General features: G+C 45.0%; 1 protein-coding gene across 1 annotated transcript; it reads left to right on the top strand.

The window, feature by feature from the left end:
• Positions 1–4,124: 4,124 nt before the first annotated feature.
• LOC119183674 (uncharacterized) lies at positions 4,125–17,802 on the top strand. The gene is made up of 4 exons (XM_075887042.1): positions 4,125–4,562; positions 5,338–5,443; positions 15,733–15,913; positions 17,122–17,802. Exons 1-4 carry the CDS (start codon positions 4,260–4,262, stop codon positions 17,651–17,653), a joined length of 1,122 nt encoding a protein of 373 aa, XP_075743157.1. The 5' UTR covers positions 4,125–4,259; the 3' UTR covers positions 17,654–17,802.
• Positions 17,803–18,020: the final 218 nt, after the last annotated feature.

The following is an 18,020-nucleotide window of genomic DNA, read 5'->3' as shown; positions in this document are numbered from 1 at the left end:
TTCGCTTTATATACATAGAGAAAGGCAACCAGTGAGTTATACTCAAAGTTTCTTTCTCGGGCCCTCCCGTCTCTAGCGTTTGTTTCCTTCTAGTTTAGTTTTTTGTGTCTCGGGGCATTCACACAGCCGGGGGAGGGCCTGAGAGAAAGAGGAAGGACTGCAGCAGGGAAATAGGCTTAGCTAAGCCTACTTGTTCCGAGGTGTAAATTTGTGCGAGGGAGGGTGCCCGCCTTTCGCAAAATGTTGGTCGGGTCTCACTCTCTCTGCCGAAATCTTTTACTTTTGACCTGTTTTTTTGTTCGCGGTTACTAATAAAACCGAATGTTCTTGAAACAGTCTGTCATGTGTGTGCTTTGTCAAAAGCCTTTTTGCTCTACTGAGATATCCTTCCGGCGAAAGAATCTTGGTGCTGGGTGAGTATCTTATGTGCACTGCGCTGCATCTGGAGTCGTGTGGAGATAGTAACATTTAGAGACAAAGACGTAGAAACGAAGAGATCTACTGAGCACCAAACTGAGTAAGTGAATTTTTCCTTCGGCGTGACTTGAGAGATGGCAAACTTGTGTGCCCTCTCAAAACTGTGGGTCTGCTATGGCAGTCAAGGCGTATTTGGCTTCACAAACTGTCATCTCCAGAACAACAAGAGCACGGAAGGATCTGTCCAATGCGCATACATTTCTAATTATCCAGTTACAATGTGTAGTGACAGTGGTTGTCTGCTTACCTGCTGGAATTTTTTTACCTTCTGTCCGAGTGAAGTAACGAAACAGTTCGGGAATCGAGTATACAGTTTGCTAGCGCTTCGCTCGGAGTAATACCGTACGATAGCAAAATGTGGCATGGTCATCACACAGTATCCGATATTGTGAGAATAGAAGAACCAAAAGGAACGAACTTTTATTATCCGAACTGCTACCGTGTTCGAGCTTGTCGGTTTGATGATGCTCATCGAAGCAATCGCATCTTTAACAGTGGACTCCACACAGCCTGCTACAACAGTATCGCAAAACGCCCCTGTCGGCGAAAGTTGCACTCGCTCGACTTGGTGGACACATGCGTACGCTTTATTAAAAAAAAAAAAAATCTCAAAAGCGTACATCAGGGGAAAGAATAGAGAAACGGAGTCATTTTGGCATAGCCGAGGGTTTGCGGTCTGGTGCGTTTGTTTTCAACTATAATTGATCCGGCGGCTACCGGGAATGGCAGCGCATTCTTACTTCCCATTCATTTCACACAAACAGAAAACCAAACACGTGGTTGGACCCGTTTCGCTCGGCAGCTGTGTCTCCTTTGCATTTAGATTTGCACCATCCGCCCTGGCTCAATTGAGAACCGATCTTATTTTGCTGTCTTACTGAAAAGAAAAAAAGTGTGCACACGGTTTAACGAGCTGAGTTGTACTAATTGACTAGTCATTTGCTGTAGACGGCAGAGATATTTGAAGGAAGAACATGACAGGCGTCAATCTCCAGGTATTATTTACTTTTAGGAAAACTAGGAGGACATCCTATAACGTATAGTGACGCAGAGCCTTGTTAGGAATGTCATCAGTCGCTAGATGTTTATTTAACTAGTCAACACTTGAACTAACTTAAATACATCGTGCATGAGTATGGTGGGGGTGAGAAAATAGTGGAAATAATTAGGACCGTAGCCATTGCGGGCTTCGGTAAGTGTATGAATACAGAAATAGTTTTCAATAAACAAAGAAAGAAAAGTACTGAAAAAACGAGCCGGAATCCAAGGTGGTGCCATGAAACCCGATTAGATCAAGCATGCCAGATCACTACTTATCATCGCCTCAGATCAAAGGATGTGCTAAAGCAAAATAGCACGATCGAAATGAAATCCATGTGGGACTGAATACAAGTTATGCGATAACCCTTGTCATAACCACTTGTAAGTTTAATCTGTGTTCCCGATTGCTGCACGTGCATCCTGGGATTTCGACCGGACAGTTATCCCCATCACCTCGTCAAGTCGAAAGCGAAGAAGCCTTCCCGCCTGTGAGGAAACGCCGAAGCAAAGCGGAAGTCAGGCACTACGGCCTTTGTCATGTTATTTATTTAGCTTCGGTCTCCTCTACCCTTGCTCCTTGCAAGTCACTCATGCACACTGGTAAAACTCTCAGATTTTTAATAAACACCTCTTTTCTATTCCTGTGTCTTGCTTCTTCCACTTAGGTACGCCTATGTGCCACTTCCCGATAACTGTCTGTACAGCAAAGTCGCTGGCCACAGTGTTTTATTTATTTATTTATTTGTAGATACTCCAATTTCAAAGAGATTACAGCATGTGGGAACAATGAACAGTTCGTTTGAAAGGCACAATCTTGCACGCACAAGAAAAAAAATGCGTTACAAAAAACGAAGTGCTTCAGGGTAAAATGATAAATGAGAGACGCGAACAAAACAAATTGAATTGAAGAAGTGGGAAGTGTGTGTACTATAATGCAAAGTATTGGAACAAGCCAGAACACGAGAATAGACAGTCTCGTCGTATCGATTAAAAAAAGTTAACGAGATCACACTATAAAAAAAATAAAAACAAAGCATACATATGTACCACACTACTAAACAATCTTGGGTATTTCTCAGACAGCATGAGCATTCTGTTGCAAAATATCTGACGTTGCTGCCCTGGTAGAGAGGCATCCTGTTGAGACGTTTTGTGCAGCGACATTTCTCTGTTCAACGATTTATCACTGCTCAATTCACCATCTTTCTGTGAACTTTTGTGTTGTCTGGATTTTTTATGGGCGTCGTGATACTTCATTTGTCCGAGATGAATGGTTAGGAAATGACAAAAGCGGCACAGCATTAGCGGCGAGCAGCCAACGAACCTCTCGCGTCTGCATAATTGCTAATGCGTTTAAAAATCGTGGTGCGAAGGTGCAAAGCTACGAAGGTGCCATCCTCCGTACAGGGCGAATAAATTCATGGCATGAGAGGTGGAGGCGCCGAGCTACAAAGGTGCCATTCTCCAGATAAGGTGAGAAACTGGGCTAGTTAGTACAGTTGCATACCTTAAATATACGGAAAAGATCCAGACGTAGAACAAGCTTCACCAGGGTATGCAGTAATACCAAGTTGCCGTGTTTTCTAATTAAATGGGTGGGGGGGACCACGGCCTTGTCATCACTGTTGCGAGTCGATTAAGGCAGCCAACGAACAAGGCTACCTCTGGGAAGAGGTGGAAAAAAAAAAAACTGTGACCGTTTACATAGTCCTGCTAGGTGAACTGTCCAGTGTGCTGGAGCGTGGACGCAACTTGAAAAAGGAATTGAGTGGTAGCTCTAGCGACGCTCTCCCGGCACGGGTGAACCCAGGCCTTGCTCCTCCTTTATCTTGGCAATGCAGGGTTGTCGGTTTGTGCACGCTGATAGAATAAGTTGTTTTGCTCTATTAATGGGCACGTCAGGTTGGTTACCAAAGAAGCAAAGCAGAGCGTGGTTTCAGAAGAAAGCAATGTATTGGCATTGGTATTGGTTAAGTGTTCTCCAATAAAATGTTGGGAAACCAGTGATAGGGCCTGAGCAGTATCTTTCCGAAGCAACCACCTGCATCAAATTTGCAGGGCGTTAAAGGAAAATGGTGCTTCTTCGCCACACATGTGTATGTCGGAGGCACGGCTTTACTTATTTTCATACAATCCACTCCACAGCAGCTTCTTTTTTTTTTTTTAAAGCTCACGTTCTTGAAAACACCTGCGCTCACTCGGCGTCTGTCTTCACCCTTTAGCGCCTAAAATTTGAGCGCTGCAAAAAAAATATATACATAAATTTACGAGTGACGGAGCAGGTCGGACATTTTTCAGTGCGATATTTTCGAATGCGATGCATTCGGAATCGGCGCAGTTATGCAGGTAATTATTTCAAAAATGTATCTCCACTAATTAAGCGGTAATGAAATGAAAACGTTAGTATGCACGAGGCTACCACTAACGAAACGCCCTTGGTATCATCTCTGCATTCTGATACACTTTTTTTATGCAGCTTTACCCTATGTAATTGATAGGACACCCTGCATGTACTCCTGTGTCGACGCGGCATCGAAATCGTGTCGCTGTCAAACGCATTTAAATGCGGTTAGGCAACCACTCACTAGATTCAGACTGAATGGAAAACAATGTTACATTTAATACAGTCTACCGCATCGTATCTCTAAACTACCTCCATTGGTGCCTTTTCGGCTTACATTATCTAATAAAAACTTACATTATCTGATAAAAAACTTACAGATAAAGACTTACATTTTCTTATGAAAAAAGGAGTCTGCGTGTGTTTCTGCTTTCTGATAGTAATAAAAGTAATAACGATAATAAATAAAACAGCACATTTCATCTGGCCTGCCAAAAAGTCATTGGTGTTTTCGCCATCAGTGCACATCTCGAAACGTAACGGCGTGCACTTTCGCTCGATCTTGACCCATGTTCATCCACGCGCTCGCAGCATTCCCTCGAACCCCGAATTGTGGACCATGGACAGCGTCAAGACGGCCGTCATCCAGCTGCTCAGGGAGATGTCGCAGTCCAAGCTCGCCAAGATTTGCCCTCTCAAGCAGGTAGGACCGTCGACACGCGCTGCCCTTTTGCATTGCGCAGATAGAGTGCCTGGCTGCTACACTTAAGTCCAACCTTTTGCAAGGTAGGGGAGGGGACGCTTCCAGCATAGACAGCCTTTTTTTTTTTTTTACTGCCCTGACATGGCCGGCAAGACAAGTGTGTTACAAAGTGTGTTGTGTGCAAAGTTGGTCGGCAACCCTAAATTGTGTTTCGCCCGGATATGCGGAACCTGGGTATGCTAATCAAACTGTGCAGCTTACTGCCAGAGTGTAAGTAATATCTAAAGTACCCCATTTTTCCCTTTGCCCACTATCCCTTCCGGACGCCCATGGTTACACCCTGTGAAGAACGCATTAGTGCTGCGCTGCCTTCATCGTAATAAAATGTCTACACTTCTAGGGATATTCAATAATAGCGCGTTTAATACGGAAAAATTGCACGCTCTTGAACAGAAAACGGGGTTCTGAAACCTTGACGAAACCGCGAGGCGTTGAAGAGCGTTGGGTATCGAACTCAGGGAGCTCGGTTGTATTTGTACTGGTACTCGAGTACCGAGCCTCACAGGCATGGCGGCTAAGACTACAGGATTGAGCAAGTGACGCAGTGCTTACGCATTCTTGAGCAACTCCATCAGACCAACTAGGTCACTCCGATGTATTTGTTTTGTTCGATTAAGGATTCACCCAAGTTATCAGATCTTGCTACATGATAACGTGAAGTGCTATGTGCAGCTCGATGAGATTTTCTTCTCTTTTTTTTTATCGATATTTGCAGTCCCTGCTCTCTACAATCGTGAACAACAAGTTCACGGGAAAGCTGGGTGCCGAGAAGTGCAAGGAATTCGGCACTTGGTTCATGCAGTACAGACAGTCGTCGCCAGGTGAGTGGGTGATGCCTCGTCGCGACGTTCAATGGCCGCCTGGGACGGTAAGACACTGCCGCTGGCGTCCGTTTCGTGCCAAGGCTTCACGTACGGTTGCTCGCTCCGCGAATGCATTTTCGCACCCGTAATGTCGCAGCTCTACGGCTGAAGGTGTCAATTACATTGTTGCATCTGTGGTATTACAGCACGGTTGTTAGCTGTTGTAGGAGTTTGACGAAGCCAAATAATTCACCTTGGACGTTTATAGTTATGAACAGTGGAAAAAACACACGGAACATAGGCGAACACACAGGCGCGGGAGCCGTACTCGCAACTAATTTTTTATTCACGTCGACTCGCACACATATAGAGGCACGTGGTTCAAAACACATGTGAAACAGCACGAAAGGTTTGTCATAAATTACTATTCAAATAATATATCTTTTTGCTGAAGGGCGATAGATGAAACGCTGATACATGAGTTAGTGTTAAAAATGTGCAAAGCCTCTATTATTTCCCGACTTGTGACGATATATGAACCTTGTGCCTGCATATATGTGTGAGTCGACCTGAATAAAAAAATTTGTTGCGAGTCCGGCGCCCGTGTCTGTGTGTTCTCCATCTGTGTCCCGTGTGTTTTTTGTGCCGTTCATAAGTATGAACCAACACTTACTCGCCCAACTGTCAGTGCTATTGAGCCTGGACGTTTATGAATGGTGCATACCTCGGCTAAATATTGCAAAATTCATAAGTCTGCCATGACGGGCACGTACGCGTCGAACATTGCTATCTGGCGAGGATTGTTTCACTGTTGGCTTTCTTACATTTACAGTCTGTATGCGGCAAAGAACGCTTCTAAGGCACAACGGCACAACCCGCATTGAAAGTGTGGGTTAGCGCTTGTGTACGCGCGCGTGCAGTCTCTGGTATGTCAAGCGCGGGCAAAAAAGCGCTAGTAGAGCCACATGCAGCATGCTAGTAACGTTATGAAAGTACAGCCTTGCAGGATGGCAATGTGACAAACGCAGGTCGGCGTTTTCAGCACACTCTGAAATGTGCCTAAGGCTCGTGCTTAACGCCTTACTGGCGAGTTACAGCAGAGAACTTTATCATTACAGGCCCATAAAATTTTGTCATCCTTTTGATGATACACATTGGTTGCTTGCTAAGTGCTGTCTTGGGATTGTGTCACCTGGTCGAAGCATTGGTGCCCGAGCATTCGCAAATGTTGCATTCATCGGCTGCATATTATTTCGATTGCTGTAGCAATTATATGGATAGTCTCGGCTGTTTTTTACCGTTGCCAACGCTGCCGTCATGCACTGTATATGTATACGTATCTGTATATAGGAAAACTCGAGAAAGAAAGAAGCCGCCCGTTTTCGGCACCCAGCTCTTCGCGATGCGCTTATCTCCCACGCGTACTTTGCCCCACGCATGGGGGCGGGCGGTTAGGTGCTTGTGCGCTCGCGCTTATCCTTCACTGGGGAGAATTGTGTGCCTTGGCCTTTCACCGAAATGATTGCGTTAGTTGACTGGGCCAGAAAGGTCAACTTTGCTCGCTGGGCAGGCCCCTTTTGTGAATAAGACGCGCTTTCCAAACACAGCAAAGCGACAACAGGGACACTTGTTAGTTCGCACTCATATCTGTACCTGTGATTACGTTTTGTGCATCGTTTTTGTTTAAACAGGGCGTTTAGCATCGAGTTGTAAACGTTGTTAGTTAGCTCTCGTCCTGTGTGTATTGTTTTTGTGCGTTATTTGTGCGTGAACAGCGCGCTGCACGTTTCGATCTGCTAGCTGTTCTCTGCGTATATCCCAAGTTATTGCTATCACATTCATTGCTTGGCCCTTGCGGCAAAACTGTGACTTTTCGTGAAACTCCAAGGAAACCTGTATACGACAAGCACTGCTAGCAGTGCTTCTTCATGAAAGTTTCTAACGGTTGGCCTCCCCACATTGAGAGTTTGTGTGCGGGAAACACGCTTCTAAAGCCTACTTTGGGTTTAAGTTCGCGTGCGAGTATTTATTTATTTATTAATTTATTTATACATACGTACTGCAGCGCTATTTGCGCCATGGCAGGAATGGGTATAGAAGTATACACAGAAATATAACTAAAAACAATGAAAATAACGCAAACAAGTAAAATAACCTTGTGTCAGCATCAAGGCAAAAATATGAGAATATAAAAAAAAAAAATATGTAGGAACAGCACAACCTAGAAGTAGTTACTTCGTAACTAGGGAAGCGGAAAAAAAACAAGGACAGAAAATAGCGCTGACTTTAACAAATATTTAATATCGGAGTGGTGTACGTATAGGCAAAAAAAAAGGAGAAAATTGGGCATGCGTAGAAGGGTGCAGGAACAACCACTACAATACAATGTCAGCAGAACTTTCATCTCTTGTTGAATGAGCTGAAAACAAATACACATGTAGCTTAAAAAAGATGGAGATACGCAATCTCTTTTTGCATGTTTCGCAACCGATGGGCAACTTACACACGTACCGTCAAACTTATTTATTTGATGAGCTTCAATTATCTCACGCGTGGCCTGAGAGTTGTGCTTGCTTAATACCTCGCAACGCTCAAAAACTGGCACGCAGCGGCAGTCCCGGCAGTGGATTCCGAGGTGTCCTTGAACTACATTGTGCACATTATTATTGTGCTCTCTTAAGCGATCATTGAGGCACCTTCCGGTTCGCCCTATGTATACCATTTGGCACGAAAGCGGAATAAGATATACGACACCAATAACACAAGGTACTAAGCGCGTTCTGTTTTTCACTGTGCATCTTCCTCGAATAGCAGCTGGATTATTCACCAGCTTACAAAGCTTTGAAAGCTTTTCTGGGGCGGAAAATACAACAGTGACACCAGCGTGTTTACCATGACAGAGAAGGTGGCTTTGCTGTTTTGCCTTCCTTTTTGTTTAAGGAAAAAGCCACCATGGCTATAAATTCTGTTTTTAAACTCAGTGATTCTTCAATAATAAAAGCTAAATTGGAAGCGAAAAGGCTTTGCAACTCTCTCGACTTAGATCTAAGTTGCGAAATCAATAGACAAATCAAAGAAGCTAAGTCTTGACATCTTTTTTACTACTAAGACGCACAAGAATTAATGCCCACTGCGGGTAATAGTTTCTGAAAACGGGACCTGGCAAAAAACAGGTTGCCTTGTTTTTACAAGAACAGCTTAACCTTTGAACTATTGACGATCCTTTCCTGGTAAAAGACTCTGATGTGGTTATCAAGTTTTTAAGGTCTAATGACAAAGCGCTGAAGGCTTTCTCGATAGACGTGAAAGATTTGCATTATTCACTTCCACATAATGCACTGCTCCAGTGCCTCGAAGAATGCATTGAGTCGTTTGGGTCGATAAATTCCATAATGCCCCAGGTATGTAAGTTCATGATTTTCTGGCATTGCTTTCATTTTATTTAAAGTCAATGGTTGCGTCTTGGAATGAGCAACATTTCATTAAAAAAAAGTGGTGTTAGCATATGTTCCTGTTTGGCACTACTTTTGAGTGGCACCTTTCTCGCGCATAAAGATCGCCACATTCACAAAGATTTCGACTTGTCTCTTGTTGTGAAGGTCTGTAGGTTTGTTGATGATTTCATTGTATTTGTTGATTGTTTGAATACTGTTTTTGAAGTTGTTTTCCTTACTCTTTTGGATTTGTTTGAGAAGCACTTATACCCTCTTGAACTTACTCATTAGCTACCGTCCGGAAATTCGATTAGGTTCTTATACCTAACACTCTGTCTTGGAAGCAATCATTTGTGCTGGCTGTTTTCACCGTGAAGTGGTAAACCCTTTTTATCTTTCCACTCAGCTCATTCAAAATTGGTGAAAAGGGGTATCCTTAATGTTTGCCTGGTAAACGCTCTTAAGAGGTCATGCCCGCACTCGATGCAATGCAGTTTCAAAGCACAGGTAGAGTGCCTCTTAAGCGCTGGTTACTCGTGCGCCCTGATTTCTGCTGTTGCGGAAAAACCTTTGAAGCAAATTAAAAATCAAGCAGGGCGATCTCAGCCTCAGAACGCGTCAATTCCCATGAAATGTGTTCCAGTTCTTTATCTGCATAACGTGTTGCATCGGCTTAAAAAAAATCGGTAAAAAAAACTTTGTAAGCTGGTGAATAATCCAGCTGCTATTAGAGGAAAATGCACCGTGAAACACAGAACGCGCTTTGTACCTTGTGTTATTGGTGTCGTATATCTCATTCCGCTATCGTGCGGAATGGTACACATAGGGCAAACCGGAAGGTGCCTCAATGACCGTTTAAGAGAGCACAATAATAATGTGCACAATGTAGTTCAAGGACACCTCGGAATCCACTGCCGGGACTGTGGCTGCGTGCCAGTTTTTGAGCCTTGCGAGGTATTAAGCAAGCACAACTCGCAGGCCATGCGTGAGATAATTGAAGCTCATCAAATAAATAAGTTTGACGGTTAACCCCTTAAGGGCTCATTAAACAAATATATTATGCACCAATATGGCCAAATTTTTTAATGATGTGATATGCTTCAGAAACGTGCTCAAAACACAAAAATATTTGGGAAAATTGTTTATAGTCGATAATCATGTTTAATTGGTCATTCTTTACCCCATATAATACCCTATATTTGGGGCATTTCTGGTGTATTCACAAATTAATTTCTGCAACTCCAGAAAGCACGGGTCGGGTTTGAATTGCCTTGCAGAAAACAAACAATTTCTTGATAGTTCACTTGAAGCTAGTTGAGGCTACCATCCGTGTGGTAGCGTTCAAAGCACGGCACTGCGCAGAGAGCCTTCTCGCACCACCTGCACCAGGTCCTGGTTTCCTTGCGGATGTTCTTGCCATTTACATCTCGCTTCATGTAGCAGACTACGCAGCGGCGTGTCGGTTCTTGCTTCTTCTCTGTTGGTGGTATGTGCGATGGAAAGTGGCGCTCACCAAACCGTTTTGCGTTCAGGGGGCGCCCTGGCCGTCCTTTCTTCTTGGTGCCGGTGTTGGGAGAGTACTTCGTGATGATCTCATCAATAAGCCTTAGCCTATACTCCAGATGAGATGCTCGGCCTCCTCCTTTCTGGTACAGAACGAATGAATTGTAGGTCGCCTCATCCAAGAGGTGTTGGAAGATCTTCTTGTAGGAGATCTTTTTTCGTTTCCGTGGCACTGAGTAGCTCGCCAGCATCTGATCTGCTCTGTCAACTCCTCCCATTGTATGGTTATAATCAAGTATAACTTCTGGCTTCAGGGTTTCTTTGCCCATTTTGTCAATGAATCGCGCCATTTCAGCACTATGTACTGTAGATAGAACCGTCACCAGTTTTTTGTCCATCCACTGAACAGCCAAGCACTTGCCCCTTTGAAAGGCAACCATCTCGCCTTTCTTGAGCTTTGCCTTGGCGAAACCAGGCGGAAGGTCTTTGCGAGTGGCTCGCGTCGTGCCATAGATGTCAGTTGATCTCTTCAAAAGAAAGTCAACCAGTTCTGGTGAGGTGTAGAAGTTGTCAGTTGTGACGCAGTAGCCTTTGTTTAGCAGGGGCTCCAGAAGCTTCAAAACAACTTTCGTCGCCATTCCGAAGGTTGCTGCTTCTTCTGACGAGATCTCAATGTTCGTTTCTTTCCCTGTATAAATTACAGAGTTCCATATATACCCACTTGAAGATTCGCACAGCAAAAATGACTTTATGCCAAACCTCGCTCTCTTCAGGGGCATATACTGCTTCCAGCTGAGCCGGCCTTTGAAGAGCAGCAAGCTCTCGTCGACACTGACGTCCCGCTCCGGCACATACAATGTCCGGTATTTTTCAAGAAGTGCCTGATAAACCGGCCAGATTTTCCTCAGATGAGGTTGAGGGTGTCCTTCACAATTTTCGATTGTCGTGTTGTCGACAAAGTGCAACATTCTCATTATTAGTTCGAAGCGGTTTCTGGACATTATCTCGCCAAAGACCGGAGTCTCAACCAGCCGATTCCTAGACCAGTACATCCTTTCATTTGGTTTTTGCACAATGCCTTGCAGCAACAGGAGGCTCAGAGAAACGCGAAGTTCTTCTCGCGTAAGTGCATACCATTTTCGGAAGCGAGAATGTTGTCCCAGCTTGCTAGAATTCAGAAGCTGAGAAGCGTACCGGTTTGTCTCCACGACGATAACATCAAGCAGCTCATCATCAAAGTAAGCTTCAAAGAGCTCAAGTGGATGAGGGGGAGAGCTTACTGTGATCTTCAGTCCCGTGAAACCCCTGAAATCAAACCGTGGAGGTCTGGCTGGGATGTTGTCGAGGTCTATGCGAAACCATTCACGGGAGCTAGCCATTGTATCATCGCTACTGTCTTCTCCTTCAGAGTCACTGTCCGTAAAAACGTCATCACTGTCTTCTTCACTTGAAGAATAAAACACTACGGTGGCATCCTTATCACTCTCGCTTTCATCGTCTGAAGAAGGAAGATTCTCCGCATCAGAACGCCGCACGGATGAGGCCATGTTTGTAAAACGCGCGGGAAACAAGCGCACACCTTCCGCCATCTAGTGTGCAAACTATAATTTAATACCACCGCCAATGACGGAACTTGCGGTGCTTAAACATAGATGGCAGCACAGGTTCCGTAAATCCTCGTTTGACGACCCGGGCTCGTCAAAAGCCTGCAGGAGCATTGCGGAAAACTCATGACGACCACAACTCGTCATAAGCAAAATAGTGGCAACTGCTCTTGACGAGCGCAGGTCGTCATAAGCCCTTAAGGGGTTAATGTGTAAGTTGCCGATCGGTTGCGTTGTTGCAAAAAGAGATTGCGTATCTCGATCTTTTTGTAAGCTACATGTGTATTTGTTTTCAGCTCATTCAACAAGAGACAAGAGTTTTGCTGACATTGTATCGCAGTGGTTGTTCCTGCACCCTTTTACGCATGCCTAATTTTCTCCTTTTTTTCGCCTATATATGTACACCACTTCGATATTAAATCTTTGTTGAAAGTCAGCGCTTTTTTCTATCCTTGTTTTTTTTGCTTTCGTAGTTACGAAGAACTACTTCTAGGTTGTGCTGTTCCTACATTCAGTTATGTCCTACCAACTTGCCCAAGTTTCCACGCTTCATAAAAAAAAACACCCATCTACCATTTGCAAACAGATCAGCGTATTTCACATGTATGTGTTGTGGATTTCGGCTACAAAACGCCACGATAGGCATGAACGGGCAGAACTAGGTAATGAATTCGTTCTTCTATGGAACGGGGGAAAACAACTGAACTTGAACATATTAGTTTGAGCGTAGTAAGGCCTCAAATTTAGGTTGTGATAGTTTGTGTGTATTGTGCATCCGGGTCTTGTGGGTCCCATTCCGGTAGCGGGCCACCATCCTAGGACCCATTGTTAAACAAGTCGAATGAGGCACTCGTAAGAACTAGAAAGATTTATTTACATTGTTAGTAACTCAGAAGTCGACAGCAGGTGCGAGAATTCGTTGGAGAACTGCGAACTGCAGAACTGTCTGAAAATATACAATAGGTTTTCCGCTTATATAGGGCCATGTTGCCAACCCTGGGAGCATTGTCTGCCGCTTCAGCGAATACGGCGCTTGATAGTCTCAGTGGTTCACCCACGAAGGTAGGGAAAAACACCCTACAATCTACGTGGAAAGGGGACAGTCTAAACAATGCCCAGATATTGTCAGAAATGCACAACACCAACGTTTTGCACATATTGCCAAGATTTTGGACACGTCCGATGATCCTAGCTGATCTGGGTTTCAAAGAACTCTCCCGGTAAGTAGGATGATGTTTGAAAAGACCGGCTCTCGGTGCATGGGCCAAACCTGTCTGTATTTGGGTAGAACAATGTGGTAGTCTGGCAGGTTTATCGTGAAACATGCCACTTCATGTAGCCACTACTTATGTAGAGAGAGGAATCGAGGAGTAGTCAACTAATCTTTCGTCATTAGCTAGAAGTTACTCTTCAGCAACTGCAAATTTCTGGAACTTCGCTCTCCTCGGAAGGTTCAGCTGCAACCGGTTTGGTCTTGGCTGCCACCCCAAACAGCAAATTCCACGTTGGCTCAGGTCTCTCCAAATCCACGGGTGCTTCTAAAATGGCCCTGTCGCTTTTTTATACCCCTGTCACACGGCCACCACCGAATTCTGTTAAACTCCTTCAGCGTAAAGCTCCGCTTGGTAGTTCGACGAAGATGGAGTTGCATCAGTGTCACACGGCAATTGACAAGGTTGCAATAGTTGCCGAGAGGGGACTCGGCCGGAGCTGTTTGAGTTTTGCAGAAGTATCCCAATTTCATCTCTAGTTGATTTTTTGTGATTCTTTGTTATGGGGTTTTTACAGAAACACAATATTAAGTATGTCTGAAGCAAACAAAGCATTAAAAATGATTTCAAATTAATACCCATTCGTTAAATGTAGCAATGCTGGCCACCTTGTGCCTAACACTATGTTTGTACACAATTGTGCCGTACTCGAGGACTGGTTGTTTTTGTAGTTTGTGTATGAAAGTCTTTGCGTTTCCTTCTCTCGTGAGTGTGCTCCAAGTTACCCTTGACTTGGGTCTGGTCCCATTACCCATTCCTGCAGCCGTCGAAGCAGTTGACGATGATGCAGTGCTGCTGTCAGTAACTCTCACGGGCACATGCAAACACGGCGACGACAACAACCACACGCACAGACAATATATTTTTAAATGGCGGTGCCCGGCCTGACTCGCGTCGCAAGGCGGGGTGTGGAGAGTATACAGCTAAACTCTGATGGGTGTAGATATATGTAAATAAACACGCGATATGAATGTGTATTGCAACAAAAGAACATTTAATATTGCCAAAATGTATTTATTGTTGTCACTGCGACAATTTAGTGCTCGAATTTTTTTCTGACCTGCAGTTACTGGGAGCAAGAGTACCTCGTTTCATTGCAAAGGAAGATCGTCGAATGTCTTTTCTGAAGGCCGCTGTGGTAGCTCAGTGGTTAGAGCATCGAACGCGTTATTCGAATGTCTTTTCTGAAATGCTCCCTTTACCTTCATTTGCGTAAAGTAGGCTGTGTGACACGGACCGCATCTCCCATGTCGTAAGGACAAGAGAGTTAAACGGTGTTCGCGGTAGTCTGTGTGACAGGGGTATTACTTGCTCAAGATTCCTTTATACCTGATGTGGAGTAGACGTCACAATGGCCTTTCCTGCCTGGTGCGTTTTCTTAGCGCCGAACTGATCCCAGAAAACCCTTGTTCACACATTACATAAAGGAAATCAGCCCGTCCTGACGGCACACCCTTGCTTGGAATGCATCTAAAGCTTTTCGTCGGGTTCACAGCTGCCGCGAGAATTTCATTACTGATGACAGTCATAACATTATGTACCATAGTTTAAGATACACCGGGGTACGAACTGTCAAGCTCAAAAGTTTACAGACCACAAGAGCTCGTGATAAGCTGTCTGTCCGTGCCACGTCGGTGAGTGCCGCCTTGTGGTGCATCAGCTATCATTGACCGCAGCGCCAAGTCGGAGACAGGTCTTCTGGTTATTTGAAGGCATATCAATTTTTTACTGCTGCGTAGCACAATGTTAGTTCGTTGCTTTCACACAGAGCGCTTATGTGCACTGTGACCGTCACACTTTTACTTTGATAGCAGAATCACAGCTATCACGGCGTGTTTCGATCGGTGTGCCGTTGGGCATAACTATTGAGAGTACTTATTCTGATAGGCTGCTCGCGAGACATAAGCACGTTCCATGCTTGCCAAAGAGCACATCGCGTTAAAAAGAGAATGGTGATTATGAGATGGATGCATCTTGGGTGCAGTGTTGCTGTCAATCGCTGGCGAAAAGGTCACGCGTTCGCGGGGTCCATAAACTTTTTGGTTGACTGTACGTAAAGTAATGGAGTGAGTGAGCGCACGTGCGTGCATGCCTGCTTGCAATCAACTAACTTGGGTCACTGCAAAAAAAGAATCTAAAAAAGTTCAAATAAAAATGCTAGTGATGCGATGAAAGTGCGGAGCTGTAGAATAGCGATGTAACAAACGCTCTGGTCGTTTTTAGCGAGCACGAAAACATGCATTTTAGCGAGCACGGAAACCTTCTACTTGCGAACTACAAAAAAAATAAATAGAATGTATATATTTTCAGAGGCACCAAAGCAATTGCAACTTTTTTGCTTCACAAGTTTATTGCTTGCTAAAAGCTGTGCTGAATTTCTGTCACCGTTCCTGCAATATTTTTTTCTAATCATATTTTTCATGTGTGGTAACATGCTAATAATAGGCATATGCTTGTGTGACTAACAAGCTTCATGCCGATTCGCTGTCGCGCAGCATCGGCGATGGCGTTTCTGGACGAGGACAGGCCTCCTCAAGACGGCCGCATGACGTTCCACTCGATCACGGAGCTCCCGCGCATGCGGGATTGGTTCCGCCAGTGTCCGCACCCGACCAACCTTCAGCTGCAAGACTTTGCCAATCAACTCAACAGTGAATCTCTGCGCTTGCGAAACAAGTGAGCTGCACTATTTGAGTTGCGTTCTGCTTATATTTGGCAACATTTTGTAGTTTTATTTAATGCGGAGACGATTGCTCGCGAACTCTTGGTCCCGCGATTTATGTAATAGCACTTGCTGTTAGGTAAGAGTGTACATGTTTTGTAATAATAGTAAACTTGGCCCCAAAATGGCAGCTACGTGAGAACACCGTGGAATACATAGATAGCATGGGCGTTCACTTACAACTGTCTCCTGTAATATACAAGTAGTGTACCAAGCAGTGTACCAAGTAATGCACGTGGCTGAGGAATTATTCTATTCGCCATACATTCATTGAGAACTTTGTTCACTGATGAATTGTAATGCACGGCATTAATAACAAGCTGCGTCATGACCACTTACCACTATTGTTGTAGAGACATAACCTCTGCACTTTTGCAACAAGAAGCCGGAATACAAAGCTTACTTGTGGCTTCGAACATTTGCAATATCATTTTATCAGATTCCCAGCACATTAAAAACTCCCTTGCTTTTTCAATGCTGTGCTCTGTTTAGTCACATGTGACAACTAGCTCAAGTTGTTCTATTCTTCTGGTAGACAAATTCACTGTTCGATAGCCCAATCATTGTTTTAAAATGACTGAGTCACTCAGTCCCTGGGTCTCAGTTTCTGACTCAAAGACTCAGTCCCTGGGTCTTAGCCACACCTACGCCGTTCCTTCTCTTCATTTGCGCCTTGCATTGCTATTGTGGCTGCCTTATTTTGATCTATATAATGCTGGATACCCATAAGCATTGTGGTATAGTTTATGAGTATTATGGTCTAGTTTAGGTGTGCAGTTTAGGTGTTCTTTTTCTGCCTAATGAGCAATACTGTACAAGACGTACTCATACCAATGTAGCAGCACAGATACATTATCATATCTTTTTCATTTTCGTTGATTGCACCAAGGGTGCTAATCTTTACAAGTACTAGCTAAAATTTCCACACATAAATTCATTCATATGTTGTGGATGTGCCACTAAACGAGAATGAGTGCATTGTACTGAGAATATCTCTATTACAGTCAAATGCAGGAACACTTAGGCAAGGAGTTCACTAAATGTGTGCCAAGTGTTTCATTTTCAGCAGCTATGCAGAATGTAAAACTGCTCCTGGTAGTGCATGGACTGTTTGCTTGCGTGAGCAATTACATTCTTTTCTGAGCCAAATCTTCGTACGCAGACCCAAGGTCACGGTAAATTGCCTCAAGAACTGGTGGAAAAACGAGCGCCAGCGGGAGCGTCGCACCAGCAAACGCCGCTCTCCGGGTGGCGTCGATGATGATTCGAATCCCGGAAACTCTGCCAGCTCCAGTTCGACACATTGCCCCGTGCCCATCAAGATTGCTGCCGCTGTCACCACCGCCAGCACCACAGCAACGGCCTGCATCATCCACCAACACCGGAGCCCATCGTCACCACCGGCACATTCGCCGTCTCCTCAGCCATCACAGCCACAAGTTACGCGACCGTCGGCACCAAGCTTCTCCAGCACCCCACACAATCGTCCCCAGCACCCGGTCGTTACCTTGGCTACGCACGACTACGGAGCCAGGGCTGCTGCTGCCATGATGCCCCTGCGCCATCTCCACCACTTGCACCACCACCACCACCATCCTCGCTTTGTGCCGGCGAGCAGCGGGGGAGTGGTACCAGCCGCCTCGTCGTCACCGGGCGACTTGGTGGTGGCACTGTCTACCACATCCCCGTCTTGACGCTACCTCATCAATGTCGGCGGGCGCCATTTCTTTCCCCTCCCCACTACAATGGCGCCCGGTTCCTTTCGCCTACCCCCGGGGGAATCCCCACCCTATCCACCCTCGCCCCCGCCGCGTGTGCGAACGGAAAATGCGAAAACCGACGATGGATGACACAAGCTTTATGTTCGACCTCACGAGCGAGGACTTGTTCGAAAGTGGTCATCACCCATTCACGGGCGTTCTTGGAAGGCACGACTGAGAACCTGTAGTGTGAGTCTGTGCTTTAATGGACGAAACAATGTGTGTGCTTTGGTCGGACATCTTCAAAGAGAGTTGTCGCTCTAGTGGTTCGTGAAGATTTGGTGTTAAAAAAGACTCGCAT

Source organism: Rhipicephalus microplus, chromosome 2 (assembly GCF_043290135.1).
Source record: "Rhipicephalus microplus isolate Deutch F79 chromosome 2, USDA_Rmic, whole genome shotgun sequence".
In the NCBI taxonomy this organism is placed as follows: Eukaryota; Metazoa; Arthropoda; class Arachnida; order Ixodida; family Ixodidae; genus Rhipicephalus; species Rhipicephalus microplus.
This window is presented reverse-complemented; position numbering and strand designations above follow the sequence as displayed.